At 39.3% G+C, this 18,761-nt stretch overlaps 1 protein-coding gene across 8 annotated transcripts in view; it reads right to left on the bottom strand.

Annotated features, from left to right (window-relative positions):
• Positions 1 to 2,094: 2,094 nt before the first annotated feature.
• The window catches only part of ZMYM1 (zinc finger MYM-type containing 1), a 40,647-nt gene continuing 23,980 nt past the window's right edge, over positions 2,095 to 18,761 (bottom strand). For all 8 annotated transcript variants that reach the window (XM_066375816.1, XM_066375821.1, XM_066375813.1 and 5 more), the window contains 6 exons: positions 11,660 to 11,816; positions 11,368 to 11,580; positions 7,998 to 8,151; positions 6,407 to 6,568; positions 6,200 to 6,234; positions 2,095 to 4,982 (listed from right to left, as the gene is read on the bottom strand). In XM_066375816.1, the coding sequence (XP_066231913.1) occupies positions 2,694 to 4,982; positions 6,200 to 6,234; positions 6,407 to 6,568; positions 7,998 to 8,151; positions 11,368 to 11,580; positions 11,660 to 11,816 (3,010 nt within the window). In that variant the 3' untranslated portion in view covers positions 2,095 to 2,693. The remainder of the gene's footprint in view (positions 4,983 to 6,199; positions 6,235 to 6,406; positions 6,569 to 7,997; positions 8,152 to 11,367; positions 11,581 to 11,659; positions 11,817 to 18,761) is intronic.

Below are 18,761 nucleotides of genomic sequence, written 5' to 3'. Positions count from 1 at the left end.
ATATGCCCACCAGGGGGCGACGCTCTGCCCATCTGGGGCATTACACAGTTGTAGCTGGGGCCATTCTAGTGCCTGAGGCAGAGGCCATGGAGCCTATCTCGGTGCCCAGGCCAACTTCTTGCTCCAATTGGAGCCTTGGCTGTAAGAGGGGAAGAGAGAGAGGAGGAAGAGTGAAGAAGTGGATGGTCGCTTCTCCCTCTGTGCCCTGAACAGGAATCATACCCAGAACTTAAACACACTGGGCTGATGCTCTACCGATGAGCTAGCTGGCCAGGGCCAGAAATCCATTTTTAAATGTCAATAACATTAAGTAAAAAAGCCAAGTGCAAAATAGATAAATAAATAGATAAAGCAAGCTAAGTACAGAAAGATGTAAAATGCAACTTACAAAGTTTTATGTAGTTTACAAACAAAGCTATGTAGTAAGTATAAAATTTCACATCCATGGAAGGATTCACACCCAATAATTGTTGTCACTAGAAAAATAGAAGTGTTATCAGGAAAAGATTTTTAAGGGAGCTTTAACTTGGTATTTTATTTTGGAAATAATCTGGAACATGGAAAATGTTAGGGTTTAATAAGACTGTTATGTTCTTCATATTTTTATGATAAAACCATGTGTTTTTTTAAGAAGTAGGATTGATAAATCTGAGAATGTACAAAAATCACATCACTACTTGATGTATAGAAAATCAATGGAGAAAGTTAGTAGAGGCATATATAAGAAATTAAAACTTCCTACAACTCTAAGCAAATACATTTGAAAGGAAGTATCAGAGTGGATGCTACTTGACCAGGCGGTGGTGCAGTGAATAGAGTGTCGGACCCCGAGGTCACCAGCTTGAGTCCAAGGTCACTGGCTCAAGCAAGGGGTTACTTGGTCCACTGTAGCCCCACGGTCAAGGCAGATATGAGAAAGCAATCAATGAACAACTAAGGTGCTACAACGAAAAACTGATGATTGATGTTTCTTATCTCTCTCTGTTCCTGTCTGTCCCTATCTATCCCTCTCTCTGTCTCTGTAAAAAAAAAAAAAAAAAAAAAAAAAAAAAGAGCAGATGCTCTTTCCAGAAAAATTAGGAATTAGAAAAATTGATGAACAGCAAAAGTGGCACAGAGAAATAGTACTCCTAAAAGGAAAAAGTAATTTCCAGACCAGCTACCATATTTCTACCACTTAATTCTTTAAGATCTTTAAGGAACAGATTTCATTTGTTACCCAAACTTTTGTAGAATATAAAAGAAATAGGGTCCTTTTAGGGTTACTTGAAAAATAGTCAATGTTTCATAAAGTAAATTGAGAATTCCTACTGTCATCCAGTTTTGTTACAAAAACAACCAGCAATATTTGGTTTTAATGCTGAAATGTTACAGTGTACAGAAAAGGATATACAAATGGCTCAAACAGATACCCAACTTTATTAAGTGAAAGTACAAAAATCCCACTGAGATTTAACCTCCAGAGATTAAATACCCTTATCTAACAGATCAACAAAGATCAAAATATTTCACTCACACATGGCTGGTGGGATTGTAAAATGGCATCGTCCTTTGTAGAAAGCAATGTACCAATCAAAGATAAAAATGTACAAATCTGCCCTGGCTGGTTGGCTCAGTGGTAGAGCGTTGGCCAGGCATGCAAGAGTCCCGGGTTCGATTCCCGCTCAGGGCACACAGGAGAAGCGCCCATCTGCTTCTCCAACCCTCCCCCTCTCCTTCCTCTCTGTCTCTTTCTCTCCCCCTCCCGCAGCCAAGGCTCCACTGGAGCAAAGTTTGCCTGGGCGCTGAGGATGGCTCTGTGGCCTCTGCTTCAGGCGCTAGAATGGCTCTGATTGCGGCAGAGCATCGCCCCCTGGTGGGCATGCCGGGTGGATCCCGGTCGGGTGCATGTGGGAGTCTGACTGCCTCCCCGTTTCCAGCTTTGGAAAAATACAAAAAAAAAGTACAAATGTTTTGACCCAGTAATTTTTTTTTAATTTTTTTATTTTTTATTTATATTTTATTTTTTTTTTTTACAGAGGCAGAGATAGACAGGGACAGATAGACAGGAACGGAGAGAGATGAGAAGCATCAATCATCAGTTTCTCCTTGCGCGTTGCGACTTCTTAGTTGTTCACTGATTGCTTTCTCACATGTGCCTTGACCGCGGGCCTTCAGCAGACCGAGTAACCCCCTGCTGGAGCCAGTGACCTTGGGTCTAAGCTGGTGAGCTCTTTGCTCAAGCCAGATGAGCCCGCGCTCAAGCTGGCAACCTCAGGGTCTCGAACCTGGGTCCTTCCGCATCCCAGTCCAACGCTCTATCCACTGTGCCACCACCTGGTCAGGCTTGACCCAGTAATTTTAAATTAATATTTTATCTTCCAGTAACTTACTAATGTGAAATATGACCTATATGTAAAGTTATTAAATGCAGCACTATTCATACTAGAAAAATGAATTAAAATGTTATGTAGGGATTATTCCAACAGGTTACATTTATACAATTAAATCTTATGCAGTTCTACACAAAGAATCAATAAGCTATGTACTGACATGGGACAGTCTCAAAAATAGCATGTAAAAAGTAAAAAAGGCAAGTTGAAGATAAAAAATTTTTTCCTAAGAGACAAAAATTTGAAATAAGAACTTCCATTTCAATACAAATACAAAATTCTTTAAGGTAAATTCAAATTAGCATGCACAATATATTTCTTTCATCTGACGTATATAAACTTTTCCACAAGTCCATTGAGCTTTTCAGGCTCCAGCAGTTTATTTACTAATTCCTGCTCAATAGCCATTAGGGCCAAACCACTAAGCTTCTCTTGTCCCATGGTATGACATACATATGTTTTAAGACGAGTCAGTATGGAAAATGAGTCTTCAACCCTTGCCGAAGTAAGTGGCCAAGACAAAGCAATATATAATAGTTTTGATATGCAAGGAATATTATTATGAAGACCATGCTGAATAAACAAATAGCCAAGACTGATGAAGTTAATATGATCATCATCTAGGACAAAGTTGAGCTTTGCATATTGCCGATAAAATCTAAGTTCTGGGATGATGTCTGAATCAAGTTTATAAAATTCTTGGACATGTTTGGCTGTTGCTTCATTTAATGGTTCATTCCATTTAAATAATAGTTCTGAAATTTGCTTCACTTTGCAATAATCAAATTCTGAAAAACATAGTTTTAAATTCTGTAATACAACATCTAATCCTTGGTAATAAATGTTTTTATATTGTTCTTCTGTTGAGGTAGGAAAAAATGTGCTGTCTGAAGTGCCAAGATCTATTGTTTTCTGAATTTTTCTTCTTTTATGAAAAGATGGTCTTTCAACTTCAAAACCTTTGCTGGTTATTTTTTGACATATTTCTTCTGCCCCATCCCAGACAGTTTTGAAACAGACATCATCTCTTTCAGATGATAAGCACTCCAAAATTGCTTCTATTTTTGAAGACAAAGAAAAAGTATCTATGGTTTCACTTTGAAGCTCTTTGGAAAGAATTTCTGTAACACTTAATACTCGATAAAGAAACTTCAAACAAAAGATAAATTCAAATTTCAAAACCAGCATCAACAAATCACTCAATTCATCAGCCAAATTTGTGTTACAAGAATGGCTTGATACAACTTCCAGTGTTTCAATAATCTCTGGAAGACCCTCAATCACAGATAGTAATGTATGATCATGGACTGTCCAACATGACTGTGATAGATGCTTCTTGCATGTTTTGTTTTGACTTAGCTTACATATCTTTTGAAAATGTGTAGACATTTCCTCAGACATATGAATAGTGTTGAACAAAGAACTGAGAGTATTTAGAGCATTTCGGAGTTCTTTTACTTCTTTACAAAACCTAATTACTGCTAAATCAAAAAAATGGGCATAACAATGTATGTATAAAGCTCTTGGCTCTTCCTTCTTGAATTCTGCTGCACTTTCATTGAATTTTATCCTCAAATTAGTGCTACTATCATAGGCCTGACCTCGTATTTTATTCACATCAACTCCAATTTTCTGCAGGTAAGCTGTGATTGTCCTGTGTAAATTGGTCCCAGTCATCTCTTCAACATCTATGAAACCCAAGAACCTTTCTTTGATTAAGATAGCCTTGGATGTTTTGTGCGGATATCTTACACAAACTGAAAGCTGTTCTTTAGTGGCATTATAAGTTGCCTCATCACATATTATTGAAAAAGCTGAGGAGACATTGATCTCATTCACAATATATTGCAACATTTCAGTCTTTATTATTTCAATAATATCATTTTGAACTTGTGTACTATTATAGAAGTCAACTTGTAAATTCGTAAGTCTGAATATTTCTTCTCCTTTATCTTTTGCTCTCACTTCTAACAATTCTAAAAAATGGCCTTTATTCACAGATGAAATAGACTGGTTGTTTCCTCTTAAAGGTAAAGATTGCTTTCCAAGAAATAATATATTTTCAATTATAAGCTTTAGGTACTTTTTATTTCCTTCAATCTGTTTTGAACAAATAGGTAAACTGTCATTGACAACTTCATCACAAAACTGGTATTCCTTCCAAAATTGCAGTGACTTCAAATGCATTTTACTTTTCTCGTGCTTTCTGAAAATTTTCAGAGTTTTTTTCCAATCAGGAATCTTTTGGGTTGCAGATAACTCTTCTTCATGGCTGTATTTTTTCTGGCAGAAAAACTGGCACGAATAACAGAATGTCACATCCCTTTTAACATTGGTTTCTAACTTCTGAAAATTTGAGCGCCAAAAGTTTCTAATACTTTTTGGTTTACCTTTAAATTTTTGTGCTTTAGAAGTAAATTTTCGGTGACGTAGTCTATCACATTTTTTCTTATTGCATGTGACACCTTGTTTTGACACTTGACTTTTTTGTACTTCTATACTGGAGTCAACTGTAGGCTGATGGAGGACTGGTGCAGATGGTGCAAGGCTTGGCTCTTCCATACTACTGATAGCAACACTGCTAGACTCACTGGGTGAACTTTCCAAAGCCTTCAGGAGAAAATGATAAAATCAATTAAAATATCAAACACACCTATTCTGATAACACAATACAGTGGTACCTTGACACAATAGCACTTTAAATCATGAGAAATTTGAGAGACAAGCAGTCACTCGCAGGACTTTTTGCTTTAAGTCGGAGCAGATATTTGAATCATGAGTGTGGGGCAAATGAGTTTGTAAAATTTTTGTTTTTTTGAATTTGCTCACTTTTATTGTTAAAAATGATGTTGGGGCCCTGGCCAGTTGGCTCAGCAGTATTGGCCGGGCGTGTTGAAGTCCCGGGTTTGATTCCTAGCCAGGGCACACAGCAGCAGCACACATCTGCTTCTCCACCCTTCCCCCTCTCCTTCCTCTCTGTCTCTCTCTTCCCCTCTCGCAGCCAAGGCTCCATTGGAGCAAAGTTGGCCTGGGTGCTGAAGATGGCTTTATGGCCTCCACCTCAGGTGCTAGAATGGCTCTGGTTGCAATGGAGCATCGCTCCCTGGTGGGTATGCTAGGTTTGGGCGCATGTGGGAGTCTGTCTGTCTGCCTCCCTGCTTCTCACTTCAGAAAATACAAAAAGGGCTGGTCAACTGTCTGAAATTGCTAATTACCTGTCTGCTTGGGAATGGCATTGTTGTGCTAATGTATCCTCCCCCCTCTGCCAGCATCTTCACCTGCCCTTGAAGGTAAATACACCTCATAAACCAGTTTATTTCTTTACATTCTCTCTCTCTATGTGTGTGTGTATATATATGTATTTGTTATTTATAAAGTACATTTTCTTATTTAAAAGCATATAAAACAAAAAATGCATGTGGTTTTTGGGGGGTGGAATGGATTAATTGCATTCCCATTAATTTAAATGGGGAAATTCAATTTGACACATGAGTAAATGGGAGTCACAAGCTTGGCCATGAAATGAATTACACTCGAGTGTCAAGGTACCACTGTAAAGTGAATGGGTGATAGTATGAGCTCCACTAGGGGGATATATTAACAATTATTTGTAACTTACCTATTTGCAATCTAGAGTCAACATTAATTGTTCAGAGTCTTTTGGTATGTATTTATAATAAAAATAGTTTTTACTGTTCAGGTTGAGTTGAAATGCTTAATAAATATTAAGAAAAGTAAAAACAGGAATTAATACACACTCACACAGTTTAGAAATAAAGCTTAAGAAAAGACAGCAAAAAAACCCCCACAAAAAACCAGTAACTTACATTTGATAGGACATTCTGTCCTGAAGAAATTGTACCTGTTAAATAAAGCGTAAATTCAAGATCATATAACATAGTCTATAAAATAGCATCATAAACTATAATTTCCTTCTTTCATATCAAGCAACACAAAGAAAACTTACAATACAGACAGATTCATCAAGTATGGCAAAAAACAGTATATATGTCAAATATCACATCAATTTTTACCGTCTAAGTCATCCAAATTCAGGTTCATATCGGGTGGGGCAACATGAATATCTGCCAATGACACTATATTGCTTATAACCAGAGTTGTATCTTTATTTGGAGAAAGGTGCTTGTCTGGAGAAAGGAGCTCCACTGAAGTATCATGAACCATGGGAACATTTGCTATAAAAATAAAGATTTTAGAATCAGTCAGAAAGCACTGTTTTATAAGTGTTTCAAAAACAATGAAAATACCCTGGCCAGTTGGCTCAGTGGTAGAGCGTTGGCCTGGTGTGCGGAAGTCCCGGGTTTGATTCCTGGCCAGGGCACACAGGAGAAGCGCCCATCTGCTTTTCCACCCCTCCCCCTCTCCTTCCTCTCTGTCTCTCTCTTCCCCTCCCGCAGCCAAGGCTTCACTGGAGCAAAGTTGGCCTGGGCGCTGGGGATGGCTCCATGGCCTCTGCCTCAGGTGCTAGAGTGGCTCTGGTAGCAACAGAGCAACTCCCTGGATGGGCAGAGCATCACCTCCTGGTGTGTATGCCGGGTGAATCCCGGTCCGGCACATGCGGGAGTCTGTCTGACTGCCTCCCCGTTTCCAGCTTCAGAAAAATACAAAAAAAAAAAAAAATCTAACAGCTAATGTACTCCTAGGTATTGCGGAGTAATTTTTATTAGGGCTGAAGGACACCCAGGTTCTTTTTTTTTCTTACAGAGTCAGAGAGAGAGTCAGAAAGAGGGATAGATAGGGACAGACAGACGGGAACGAAGACAGATGAGAAGTATAAATCATCAGTTTTTCGTTGCTACACGTTCCTTAGTTGTTCATTGATTGCTTTCCCATATGTGCCTTGACCGCGGGCCTTCAGCAGACTGAGTAACCCCTTCCTTGAGCCAGCAACCTTGGGTCCAAGCTGGTGAGCTTTGCTCAAACCAGATGAGTCCGTGCTCAAGCTGGCGACCTGGGGGTCTCAAACCTGGGTCTTCCGCATCCCAGTCTGACGCTATATCCACTATGCCACCGCCTGGTCAGGCAACACCCAGGTTCTTTAGGATAACATCAATAAAATCAAACCAATAATTTACAATTCCTATCAATTTATATCTTTTACCCTTGCACATAATTACTTAGTCTTTACACTGTCTGCTTGAAATTTCAAGCAAATCTTTTCTGTGAAATTATCCATGAACAGAAAAGAGTCCTATACAGTCTCCTAATAGGTACTACCAGTTTGCAAGCTATCCAAGCTGCAGAGGCATCATTCACTCCACTGTCTATGTAAATAGCATCACTGGTCCTATATGTGGTTCTTTGATGGGATACATAGTTGGCCCTGGATTATCTGTGCTTTTCCATTAGGAACATCAAAGTATTTCCCATGAGCTCTACTTCATGTAAAAATTGTAACAGCCTTGTTTTTACAAAGCAGGGCTAAGTACAAGATTCTATTCTAATACAATCTATAAATATTAAATCTCTGGTGGTGAAGTAGCCTTCCTTTTAAACAGTTTTGACTTTTAAATCTCATTTGGAAATGAATCAAGGTTATAAATGAAAGGAAACAGTAATATTCTTCAGAAGTTACTAAATCTCTGATTACTAAGCAAATATTACCTGTAGAAGATTCCATCCTAGCTTTACTGTATGCAGAGAAACAATTAAAAGAGCAGAAAAGCTCTGTCTGCCCCAAGGCACTGATAACCTCAATCATTTCATCTGAGGGCTTCAATGATTTACAAAGACCAGATGTAAGTGTTCTGGCTGGTTTCTGTTAAAGAGATTAAAATAATGTAAATAATGTATCTCTGGTATATGATGAATTATTAACATACTATCATAAAAATATACTCCATCCCACCACTGCTCTACAAATAATGACAGTTAAGCCACATTCTCACCTTTTTAAAAAAAAAATTTTTTTATTTATTCATTTTAGAGAGGAGAGAGAGAGAGAGAGAGGAGAGAGAGAGAGAGAGGAGAGAGACAGGGGGGGAGGAGCTGGAAGTATCAACTCCGATATGTGCCTTGACCAGGCAAGCCCAGGGTTTCGAACTGGCGACCTCAGCATTTCCAGGTCGACGCTTTATCCACTGCACCACCACAGGTCAGGCCATTTTCACTTTCTTAAAAGCCAGAAAAGGCACCATGAGTTACAATGATTAAAATACAGGAAGCTGATCTGAGTATTAGATAACTTTTTTATTATTTGTCAGATGTATTAATAGCAATTATTGTATAACAGATATACAAGCAGAAAAGTAGTCATAGATGTTCACCATCCCTGGCAAAGCAAATTTTATGAATAAAGAGAAGTCGATGACCAGGCGATGGCGTAGTGGATAGTGTTGGCTTAGGACGTGGAAGACTCATGTTCGAAACAACCGAAGTCACCAGCTTGAGCCCAAGGTCGCTAGCTTGAGCAAGGGGTTCCTCGGTCTCCTGTAGGACCTCCCCCATCAAGGCACATATGAGAAAGCAATCAATGAACTAAGGTGCTGCAACAAAGAATTGATGCTTCTCATCTCTCTCCCTTTCTGTCTGTCCCTATCTATCCCTCTTTCTGACTCTGTCAAGAAAAAGAAAAAGTCTAACTAGAGGTTTTCCTTCAATGTGTGGTTGGGTATCAAGTGAGGAAGGCCTTCTATTGGTGCTGAGGAGGAGTGAGAATAGGGCTTAATACACTTTACAACATGCTGTGGGAGTCAGTTTTTCTAGTTTTCTAGGCCAGCATACATGGTAAAAATTGCAAGCATATTGAAAGAAAGCATACAAGCAGTAAAAGGTCTAGAATATAGTGTCCAATATGCAAAGGAAAAGGACAGAAATTGTGAGGTTTAACACCTATTCTTTCTAGTGAAACAGGAACCATCATTCCTGGCAATGATGGAAAAGAACTGCTTTTGGGAGCACAAAGTGCAAAGACAAATGAAAATACCCTATACAAATTTTCTGTGGAAGAACAGCATATTGGCAAAGGAACAATGAAACAAAGAGCGAGTATAATTTTTTTCTTAGCTTTTATTTATTTTTAGAGAGAGAGGAGAGATAAAGAAAGAGAGAAGGGGGAGGAGCAGGAAGCATCAACTCCTATATGTGCCTTGACCAGGCAAGTCTGGGGTTTTGAATCGGCGAACTTGGCGTTCCAGGTCAACTTTTTATCCCACTGCGCCACTACAGGTCAGGCACGAGTATGATTTTGAAAATTTGTATTTTTATGCTTTATTAGTATGATTATTCATATGGGAAAATGAATTCTTAATATACTCTATTAAGAAGAATTAGCCAACATAATTACATCTCTACCAAACAATTCACTTTTTACAGAGCCACCCCAGCCTGAATGGCGCACAGTGGATAGAACATCGGTCCTAAGTTCAAAACTCCCAAGGCTTGAGTGCGGGCTCATCCGGCTTGAGCACAGGATTACAGACATGACCACAAAGTTGCTGGCTTGAGCAAGGAGTCACTGGCTTAGCGGGAGCTCCCTAGTCAAAGCATGTATGAGAAGCAATCAATAAACTAATGTGCCACAACTACTTCCTCTCTAAACGAATGAATGAAAGAAAAGCCACTCCATTTTTAGATTCATAGACTTGAACATTTTCTAATTCTTGATTATAGTTCACTAACAATTTGGATTTTCTACATTACCACTATCACATAATATTTTAAATGCTGTACATAGGTTAGGTGGTGCTTTTGAACTCGTCTACCCAAATCAGCCCTGCTCCATCATGCAGGCTGAAGTACTCAATACAAGCTTTTAAAAACAGGACAGGGCCCTATTTATTGAGCGTGAGGGATAAAAACTGAAAACAAGGAATGGTATTTCTTGCCTTTGAAAGAATGCCTCCATGCCTTCCATTCTCCCATTTCTGGTCTCAAGACATGATATTCTCTGCTGTGGGCAATCCACCATAAAAAGATGTGGCTCACCAATGACTTATTTGAACTGTGATCCACAGAACTGGCAGTTGAAACCACTGATCTAAACAAGCAAGATATGTGCCAGGCCCATCTCATGAAAGGGGCTCAGACCACTGTGTTCCTTCATCTCAGTCTAACAAGACAGTCCAGCTTCTCTGCTCAGCACGACCCACCCAACGCTCTCCTGTCAACATAGGGGATTATTTCTCGTTGGTTTATTTCCTCCTATGACTGATTCAGAAAAAGCATGATATTCTTGATCTACCTTAACCTTGCTTTGGTGTAAAGAGATACATGCAATAAAAAACAAAAATACTTTGGCCCTGGCTGGTTGGCTCAGTGGTAGAGCATCAACCCAGCATGTGAAAGTCCCGGGTTCGATTCCCAGTCAGGGCACACAGGTGAAGCAAACATCTGCTTCTCCACCCCTTCCCCTCCCTGTCCCCCTCTTCCCTAGCCATGGCTCGACTGGTTTGAGCACAATGCCCTGGGCGCTGAAGATGGCTCATGGAGCCTCCACCTCAGGCGCTAAAAATAGCTCTGTTGAGCATGGCCCCATATGGGCAGAGCACTGGTTCTAGACAGGGGTTGTAGGGTGGATCCTGGTTGGGGTGCATGCAGGGAGTCTGTTTCTCTATATCTCTCCTCCTCTCACTTGGAAAAAAGAAAACAAACAAAAAACACTTTTGTGGCTGAGTCTTATACCAATAGATTACTCTTATTTCTGCTATCTTTATTTGTAGTTTATAAATAAGCTTCCATCTGTTTGCCTTTAAGGTAAACTGATCTCCCTGAGATTCTGAGAAAAACCACTATATAATAGCACTTATGAATTATTAAAAAGGAACTATCAGAAGTCTTTTATTTCATTTTCACCATCTTACCAACTAAAACTGTTCCCAATAGTACTAAAATCTACACACCCCCCCCACATTTTCCTAAAAGTAAAACTTCCAACTAATGGAAGGAACTCAATCTTCAATTTTTCATTTGAGTCCTACGCAGTCAAATTCAAATGCAGTGGTCCTCACTTTAAGCAACAGATCTTTCTTCGTACCTGGTTACAGGCTGTAATACCTTTTGAACTATTTAAGTAATGGGACTGTCCTTCCATCTGAAGTATATGGAACAGGTCAGAGCTGGTGTAACAGTAAGCTCCACAGTTCTCACAACAGTTCATGATCAGGTTGTTAGCAGAGTGAAACTCTGAAAAACAGGCATCACTACAAAGAGTATGTTTCACATTCTGGTATTTTACTTCATATTGAACCTAGAATAAAAAAAAAAAGACTCAGTAAAATGCTGGTGCTTAGGCAGAGCCCCTAAAGGTTAAAAAAATTACAACTTACGAGAGTAGTCTTCTGACACATGTCGCATTTGGTTGAATTGCTATCAGTACATAGGGTAACAGATAGTTTTCTTAGACAAGATTGGCTGCAAAAAGTTTTGCTAGAGGTAGTATCTTCCAGTTGGACACTGATCACATCCTTTAGATTTAAGATGTCTCTAAATATAAGTAACAAAGGGGACCATTAAACAGTTTTGCCATAATTATAATTTCTCTTTATAAGCTAAATCCCTCCCTCAAACAACCCTCTCCCCTATTGTTTCATTTACCTAGAGTACTATGAAACAGTAGGAACAATGTAGCCACGAAGTAAGAAAATCTGAATTTGGTATCCAGTTCTTTTACTTGTATGCCATTTATACTCCCTAAATATTAATTTAGTCACCTATAAAGTAGGGATTATAAAATACATCTGATATTGCACTTTTAAGGCTTACCTAACTACCTAACGCAGTGGTAGTCAACCTGGTCCCTACCACCCACTAGTGGGTGTTCCAGCTTTCATGGTGGGTGGTAGCAGAGCAAACAAAGCATAAATAAAAAGATAGATTTAACTATAGTAAGTTGTTTTATAAAGATTTATTCTGCTACTTAGCGAAAATCCGACATAAAGTACTTGGTAAGTAATTATTATGATATGCTTTAACTTGCTGTATCTGCTTTATAAATTTTATAAAGTAAAGTTAATTCCCTACTTTATAAATCACCATTACTGTGGAACCGATGGGTGGTTAGAAAATTTTACTACTAACAGAGATACAAAAGTGGGCAGTAGGTATATGGTCTGCAAATCCTTGGGGATCCCCTAGAAACTTCCAGGGAATCCCCAAACTCAAAACTTTTTATACTATGATGTTATTTGCCTTTTCCACTGTACATTTGAACTGATGGTACAAAAACAATGGTCATCCCTCTAATTCCATGCCTAAGTTTATACCCCAAAGAATTGAAAACAATTACATAATGTACATGAACATGCATGTTTTTAACAGCTCTATTCACAATAGTGAAACACTGCCCAAATGTTCATAGGTGAATGAAAGGATAAACACATTGTGGTATACTCATGCAGTGGATTATTATCCAGCTATAAAAATGTACTGATACACATGCTTTAACATGGATGAACCTCAAAAACATGCTAGTGGAAAGCCAGGCACGAAAGAACACACGCAGTATTCGACTTATACGAAATATTCAGAATATATACATTGAACACAGGTTGGATGATGCCTGAGACTGAAGGGAAAGGAGAGGGAAATGGAGAGAATCAGGGATTTTACTTTGGGGTGACAGAAATGTTTTGGACCTAGATAGCGGTGATAATTGTACAACACTGTTGATGTACTAAATGCTACCAAATGGTTTTTTGTTATGTGGCATTCATCTGTAAGGTGGGAGGGGGAAAAAAGCAACGGTGGGTAAAACTGCAACAGCCTTAGCACAAACCAAGGCAGTGGCACCAAAAGGAACTTGCACTAGTGTGACTCACTGCCAAGTATTCACTATAAAAATTATTCACTTTATTACACTTGATACAGGAGTGCATCAAACCTTATTAATATTCTGTGTGATGAAATGGAAGACGGGCATAAAGTATCACCCTTGTGCAATCATGTATGATGGCTGTCTCAAGGAAAACCACGTGAAATGTTAAGAGTTACAACCTAAGTTAGCTTTTACTTTTTTTTTTTTAGAGACGGAGAATCAGAGATAGGGTTACAGGGACAGACAGACAGGAACAGAGAGAGATGAGAAGCATCAATCATCAGTTTTTCATTGTGATATCTTAGTTATTCATTGATTGCTTTCTCATATGTGCCTTAACTGCAGGCCTTCAGCAGTCCGAGTAACCCCCTCCTCGAGCCAGCGACTTTGGGTCCAAGCTGGTGAGCTTTTTGCTCAAACCAGATGAGCCCGCGCTCAAGCTGGCGACCTTGGAGTCTCGAACCTGAGTCCTCCGCATCTCAGTCCTATGCTCTATCCACTGCGCCACTGCCTGGTCAGGCTAAGTTAGCTTTTTCCATGAAACAAATTTTTACTTGATAGAACAACTATTAGACAAACTATTATTCAGAAGTGGATACCTGACAGATATTTTCTTGAAAATGAATCAAGTACAACCATTACTCCAAGGAAAACAACTGGCAGTATTCACTGCCAATGATGAAATTTGAGCTCTCAATGAAAAGAACAATTCTGGAAAACTTGTATCTCCATTTCCAGCTTAACTGCTTCCTATCACTAAGACTTTCCTGATGAGATTAGTGATTTTTTAAAATATTGCATAATGAAATATGCCAACATCTGGAAGACGTATATAACTCAGTGAGACAGTATTTTACAATGATTGCATGTAACAAAAATCATTCATGGTAAAAGTACAACTAGACCAATGCATTTTAACTGAACAGTACAATAACTTCATTGACATGGTTTCAGATTATATTGTACATTACAACTAACCTTTAAAAGCCTACCTCTTGTTTTCTGATATATAAAAAAGAGCATTCACTATTATCTGAAAGACTAGTAGAACACTCCTCTCAATTTTTTAAGGCCTGATTTACTTTAGACTTCAACCAAAACAGTATTTTGCAACAAACAGTACAGAAGCAGATATGAAAATCCAGCCATCCTGACCAGGTGGTGGTGCAGGGGACAGAGCACTGGACTGGGATTCAGAGGACCCAGGTTTGAAACCCCAAGATCACTGGCTTGAGCACGGGATCACAGATCTGACCCCATGGTTGCTGCCTGAGCAAGGGGTCACTCGGTCTGCTGTAGTCATCCAGTCAAGGCAGATATGAGAAAGCAATCAATGAACTAAGGAGCCTCAACAAAGAATTGTTGCTTCTCATCTCTCTCCCTTCCTGTCAAAAAAAACAACAACAACAAAAACAATCCCGCCAGACATTCAAGTGTTTTGTAAAACTGATAAAGCAAGACCGGGGGCTCTCTCTCCTCTTTAAAACAACAAAAAGAAACAATGCTCACTATATTTTTCTTAAACCTTCTCTACTCACTAAAAAAAGGGGAAAAAAAAGGCTATTTTTCATATAAATATTTGTCAACATGCACTGAATTTATTATTTTAAATGAGTTAAATACTTTAAAATTTTCTGTTTTATTTTCTAACAGTATACATTGGTAAATACAACCTACCTAAAACAAAAACTGTTTGGGTCTTCAATAATATTCAAGAGTGTAAAGGGATCTACAGACCAGAAAATTTGGTACTGAAGATGCCTAGCTACCTAGAACCCACAGAGTATCAATATTCCTGAATAATAGTTTTTCAGATCAAGTAACTCCTAAAATCAACAAACACTATTTTAACACTTCAACATTTACAAAATTTTAGTGTATAATATGATTTTTCTACCATCTTAAACAGATGGTACCAAAAATAACAGGTTCATTTCATTATATCATTAATCATCTTACTGATTTAAAACACAGCCCTAAATGCAGTTTTAGTTGTGCTATTCTTGTATTTCATGATAAACACTCTAGAATATTCACTGTGTGCCAGGCAGTGTTTAAGGTCTTGGGAATATAAAGATGACTATAATCCAATCTCTAATGTTAATAAGCTCATTGTCTAAACTGGGCAGTATCAGTTCTTTAAAAACATTAATTTTATAATCAATACTTTGGGAGTAATGGACACTATGAAAACAGACCATTGAACAATTAATATGGGTGGGAGGAGGGTATTAAAAGAGGAAGGAATGGTGTTGTAATAGACAAGAGGCAAAGATATTTGAGGCCGACATTTAAGACAAAATTAGCTAGACTGGAAGGAAGGCAGAAAAAACGGCATTGACAGAAACATGGAACTCTGAAAATGCTTACTGGTTTCTGATACTAGTATATTAGATTGCTGGCTTCTAATATAAGAAAGCCTTATAAATAAAAACTCCAGAAGTGAATATTGTTACGAGTGTCTAAAACTAGGTTAAACTCTGAGCATAGGTCTGAACAACTTTCCTACAAATTAAGTATTATCAATATTAGTACTTGGGCCTCTTGATTGCTCTCAGGTGAATTCCAATTGGGATACTAAAGGGTGGAAATGACACTTCCTAAATATATAACTCTCAAAAAAAAAAGTCTTTATCTTTCTAACATGATTTAAAATGTCATTTTCAAAGCTATTTCCCACCTCATTCATGAAATACAGTAAGAGCTTCATTAACTCAAAACATTTAAAATCATTGCTTATAGGCCCTGGCCAGGCGGTTCAGTGGGTAAAGCGTTGTCAGCTCACACCCGGGTCGCAGGTTTGACCCCCAGTTAGGACACGTACGAGAGGGAATCAATGAGTGCACAATTAGATGGAACAACTAAATGGAAATGCAAGTTGATGCTTCCCTTTCCCACCCTTCTCTCTTCCCTTTTGTCTCTCTCAAAACAATGGAAAAATTAACAGAAAATTAGCTAAAATCTTGAGAGCTATATCAATGAGGCTAAAGAATGTGGAATAGCCCTGGCCAGTTGGCTCAGTGGTAGAGCGTCGGCCTGGCGTGCATAAGTCCCGGGTTCGATTACCGGCCAGGGCACACAGGAGAAGTGCCCATCTGCTTCTCCACCCCTCCCCCTCTCCTTCCTCTCTGTCTCTCTCTTCTCCTCCCGCAGCGAGGCTCCATTGGAGCAAAGATGGCCCGGGCACTGGGGATTGGCCTCTGCCCCAGGCGCTAGAGTGGCTCTGGTCGCAACAGAGCGACGCCCCGGAGGGGCAGAGCGTCGCCCCCTGGTGGGCGTGCCGGGTGGATCCCAGTCGGGCGCATGCGGGAGTCTGTCTGACTGTCTCTCCCCGTTTCCAGCTTCAAAAACACACACACACACACACACACACACACACACACACACACACACAAAAAGAATGTGGAATAAAAAAAGTTAAAATAAAAAAGCAAAAGGTGGCCCTGGCCAGTTGGCTCAGCGGTAGAGCATCGGCCTGGTGTGCAGGAGTCCCGGGTTCGATTCCCAGCCAGGGCACACAGAAGCGCCCATCTGCTCCTCCACCCCCCCCCCTCCTCTCTGTCTCTCTCTTCCCCTCTTGCAGCCAAGGCTCCATTGGAGCAAAGTTGGCCCGGGCGCTGAGGATGGCTCTGGTTGCAACAGAGCAACGCCCCAGATGGGCAGAACATCGCCCCCTGGTGGGCATGCCGGGTGGATCCTGGTCTGGTGCATGTGGAAGTCTGTCTGACTGCCTCCCCGTTTCCAACTTCAGAAAAATACAAAAAATAATAATAATAATAATAATAATAATAAAAAAAGAAAGCAAAAGGTTCTTCTGAACAATGGATGGCATCTCCTAGCCTAGGCATTATTAGTACCTATAAAATAGTATTTTGTATCAAAAAAACTTTTATTCCAAAGGAAGCAAAATTTAATATTTTTGCTTCTTAGGAAAAAACTTACATACTAAATCGTTCCTGCTTCAGCCTTTTTAATCTATCTGGGAGAACAGCTAGGGAGATGTAATGAATAAACCACAAACGTAACATGATGTCTTAACTTCTCAGGCACTGAGTTTCCTCAAAACCAAATAAAAAAAATTTTGGACTGGATGATCTCTAAGGCCCCTTCCAATTTTATGATTCTGCAGAAGAAGAAAGCAAGCTAAAGAGTATCCCACACAGCTCATAGCTTTAAAAAAAAAAAAAAAAAAAAAAGATAAAATATATTATGAAAAGGTTGAAAAAGGACAAGAAAAAGGTAAGAAAAGCTCCAGGGCTAAGACTTGCAGTAATGGATGACACCTGAAGTAGCAAACAAGGAACTGGAGCAACCGATAAGTTTGTGAGTTTGTTAAGAGTAGTGATACCTAACATTTATGAGTTGTTATTACATGCCAGTGTCGTACTCATAATTCTTATACACATTAACAAAACAGATGGGAATATGAAGAAAGAAGGTCTCAATCCTTTTCAAACTTCAGCATGTACAACTCCCCCGTTTTCCAATGTTTCGCTTCCCAAAGTTTCATTACCTGGGGTCACTGCATCATCACAAGGGCGAGTACAGTGCAGAAAGTTATTCTGAGTGAGAAAAGTCATATTCACTTAACTTTGTTATCCCAGTGTATTGCTATAATTATTCTATTTTATTAGTTGTCACTGTTAATCTCTTAGTAAGCCTAAATAAATTCAACTTTATTGTAAGTATGTATGTGCAGGAAAAAAACCTAGTATAAATGGGGTTTGGTACTATCTGTGGCTTCAGACATCTACCAGGGCCTTGGAACACCTCCCCGTGGATAAGGGAGGATCGCTGTGTGTGTGTCTTTTTCTTTTAAAAAAAATTTATTGATTTTAGTGAGAGAGAAAAGAAGAGAGAGAGGCAGGAACATCAATCTGTTCCTGTATGTGCCCTGACCAGGGACCAAATTGGCAACCTCTGTGCTCCGGGACAATTCTCCAACCAACCGAGCTATTTGGCCAGGGCAAGAGATTCTGCATTTCTAAAAAGCTCCCAATGATGCTGTTACAGCTGCACAAGGTTCACACTTTGAGTAGCAAAATGTAACTATAAATGGATGAATCAATATTCAAATTATAGCAACCTGATTCCAAAACAAGACATTATTTGAAAGAAGTTTATTATATTTATAAGTAAAATTGGTGACCTATGTTTTCTTCCTCTGAAACAAAGACATTTAAAACAGCGTTATCATTTAATGAGTCTTAAACCAGAATCATACTAGATAAGACTATCAAAAGCACTGATCCTTTATACTCATTTCAGGGCAGAGTTCAAAGTTCTGGGCATTTTTCAAGAATTCATTACGAGCCTGACCAGGCGGTGGTGCAGGGGATAGAATGTCAGACTGGGACGCGGAGGACCCAGGTTCAAAACCCCGAAATCAACCGGCTTGAGTGTGGGTTCACCAGCTTGAGCTCAGGCTTGCTGGCTTGAGCAAGGGGTCACTTGCTCTGCTGGAGCCCCCCAGTCAAGACACATATGAGAAAGCAATCAATGAGCAACTAAGGGCCGCAACGAAGAACTGATGCTTCTCATCTCTCTCCCTTCCTGTCTGTCTATCCTTGTCTGCCCCTCTCTCTGTCTGCCACAAAAAAACAAAACAAAAAATT

The sequence above is a fragment of the Saccopteryx leptura genome, chromosome 3, assembly GCF_036850995.1.
Source record: "Saccopteryx leptura isolate mSacLep1 chromosome 3, mSacLep1_pri_phased_curated, whole genome shotgun sequence".
NCBI lineage: Eukaryota > Metazoa > Chordata > Mammalia > Chiroptera > Emballonuridae > Saccopteryx > Saccopteryx leptura.
Note: the sequence above shows the minus strand (reverse complement) of the source record. Positions and strands in the feature narration are given on the sequence as shown.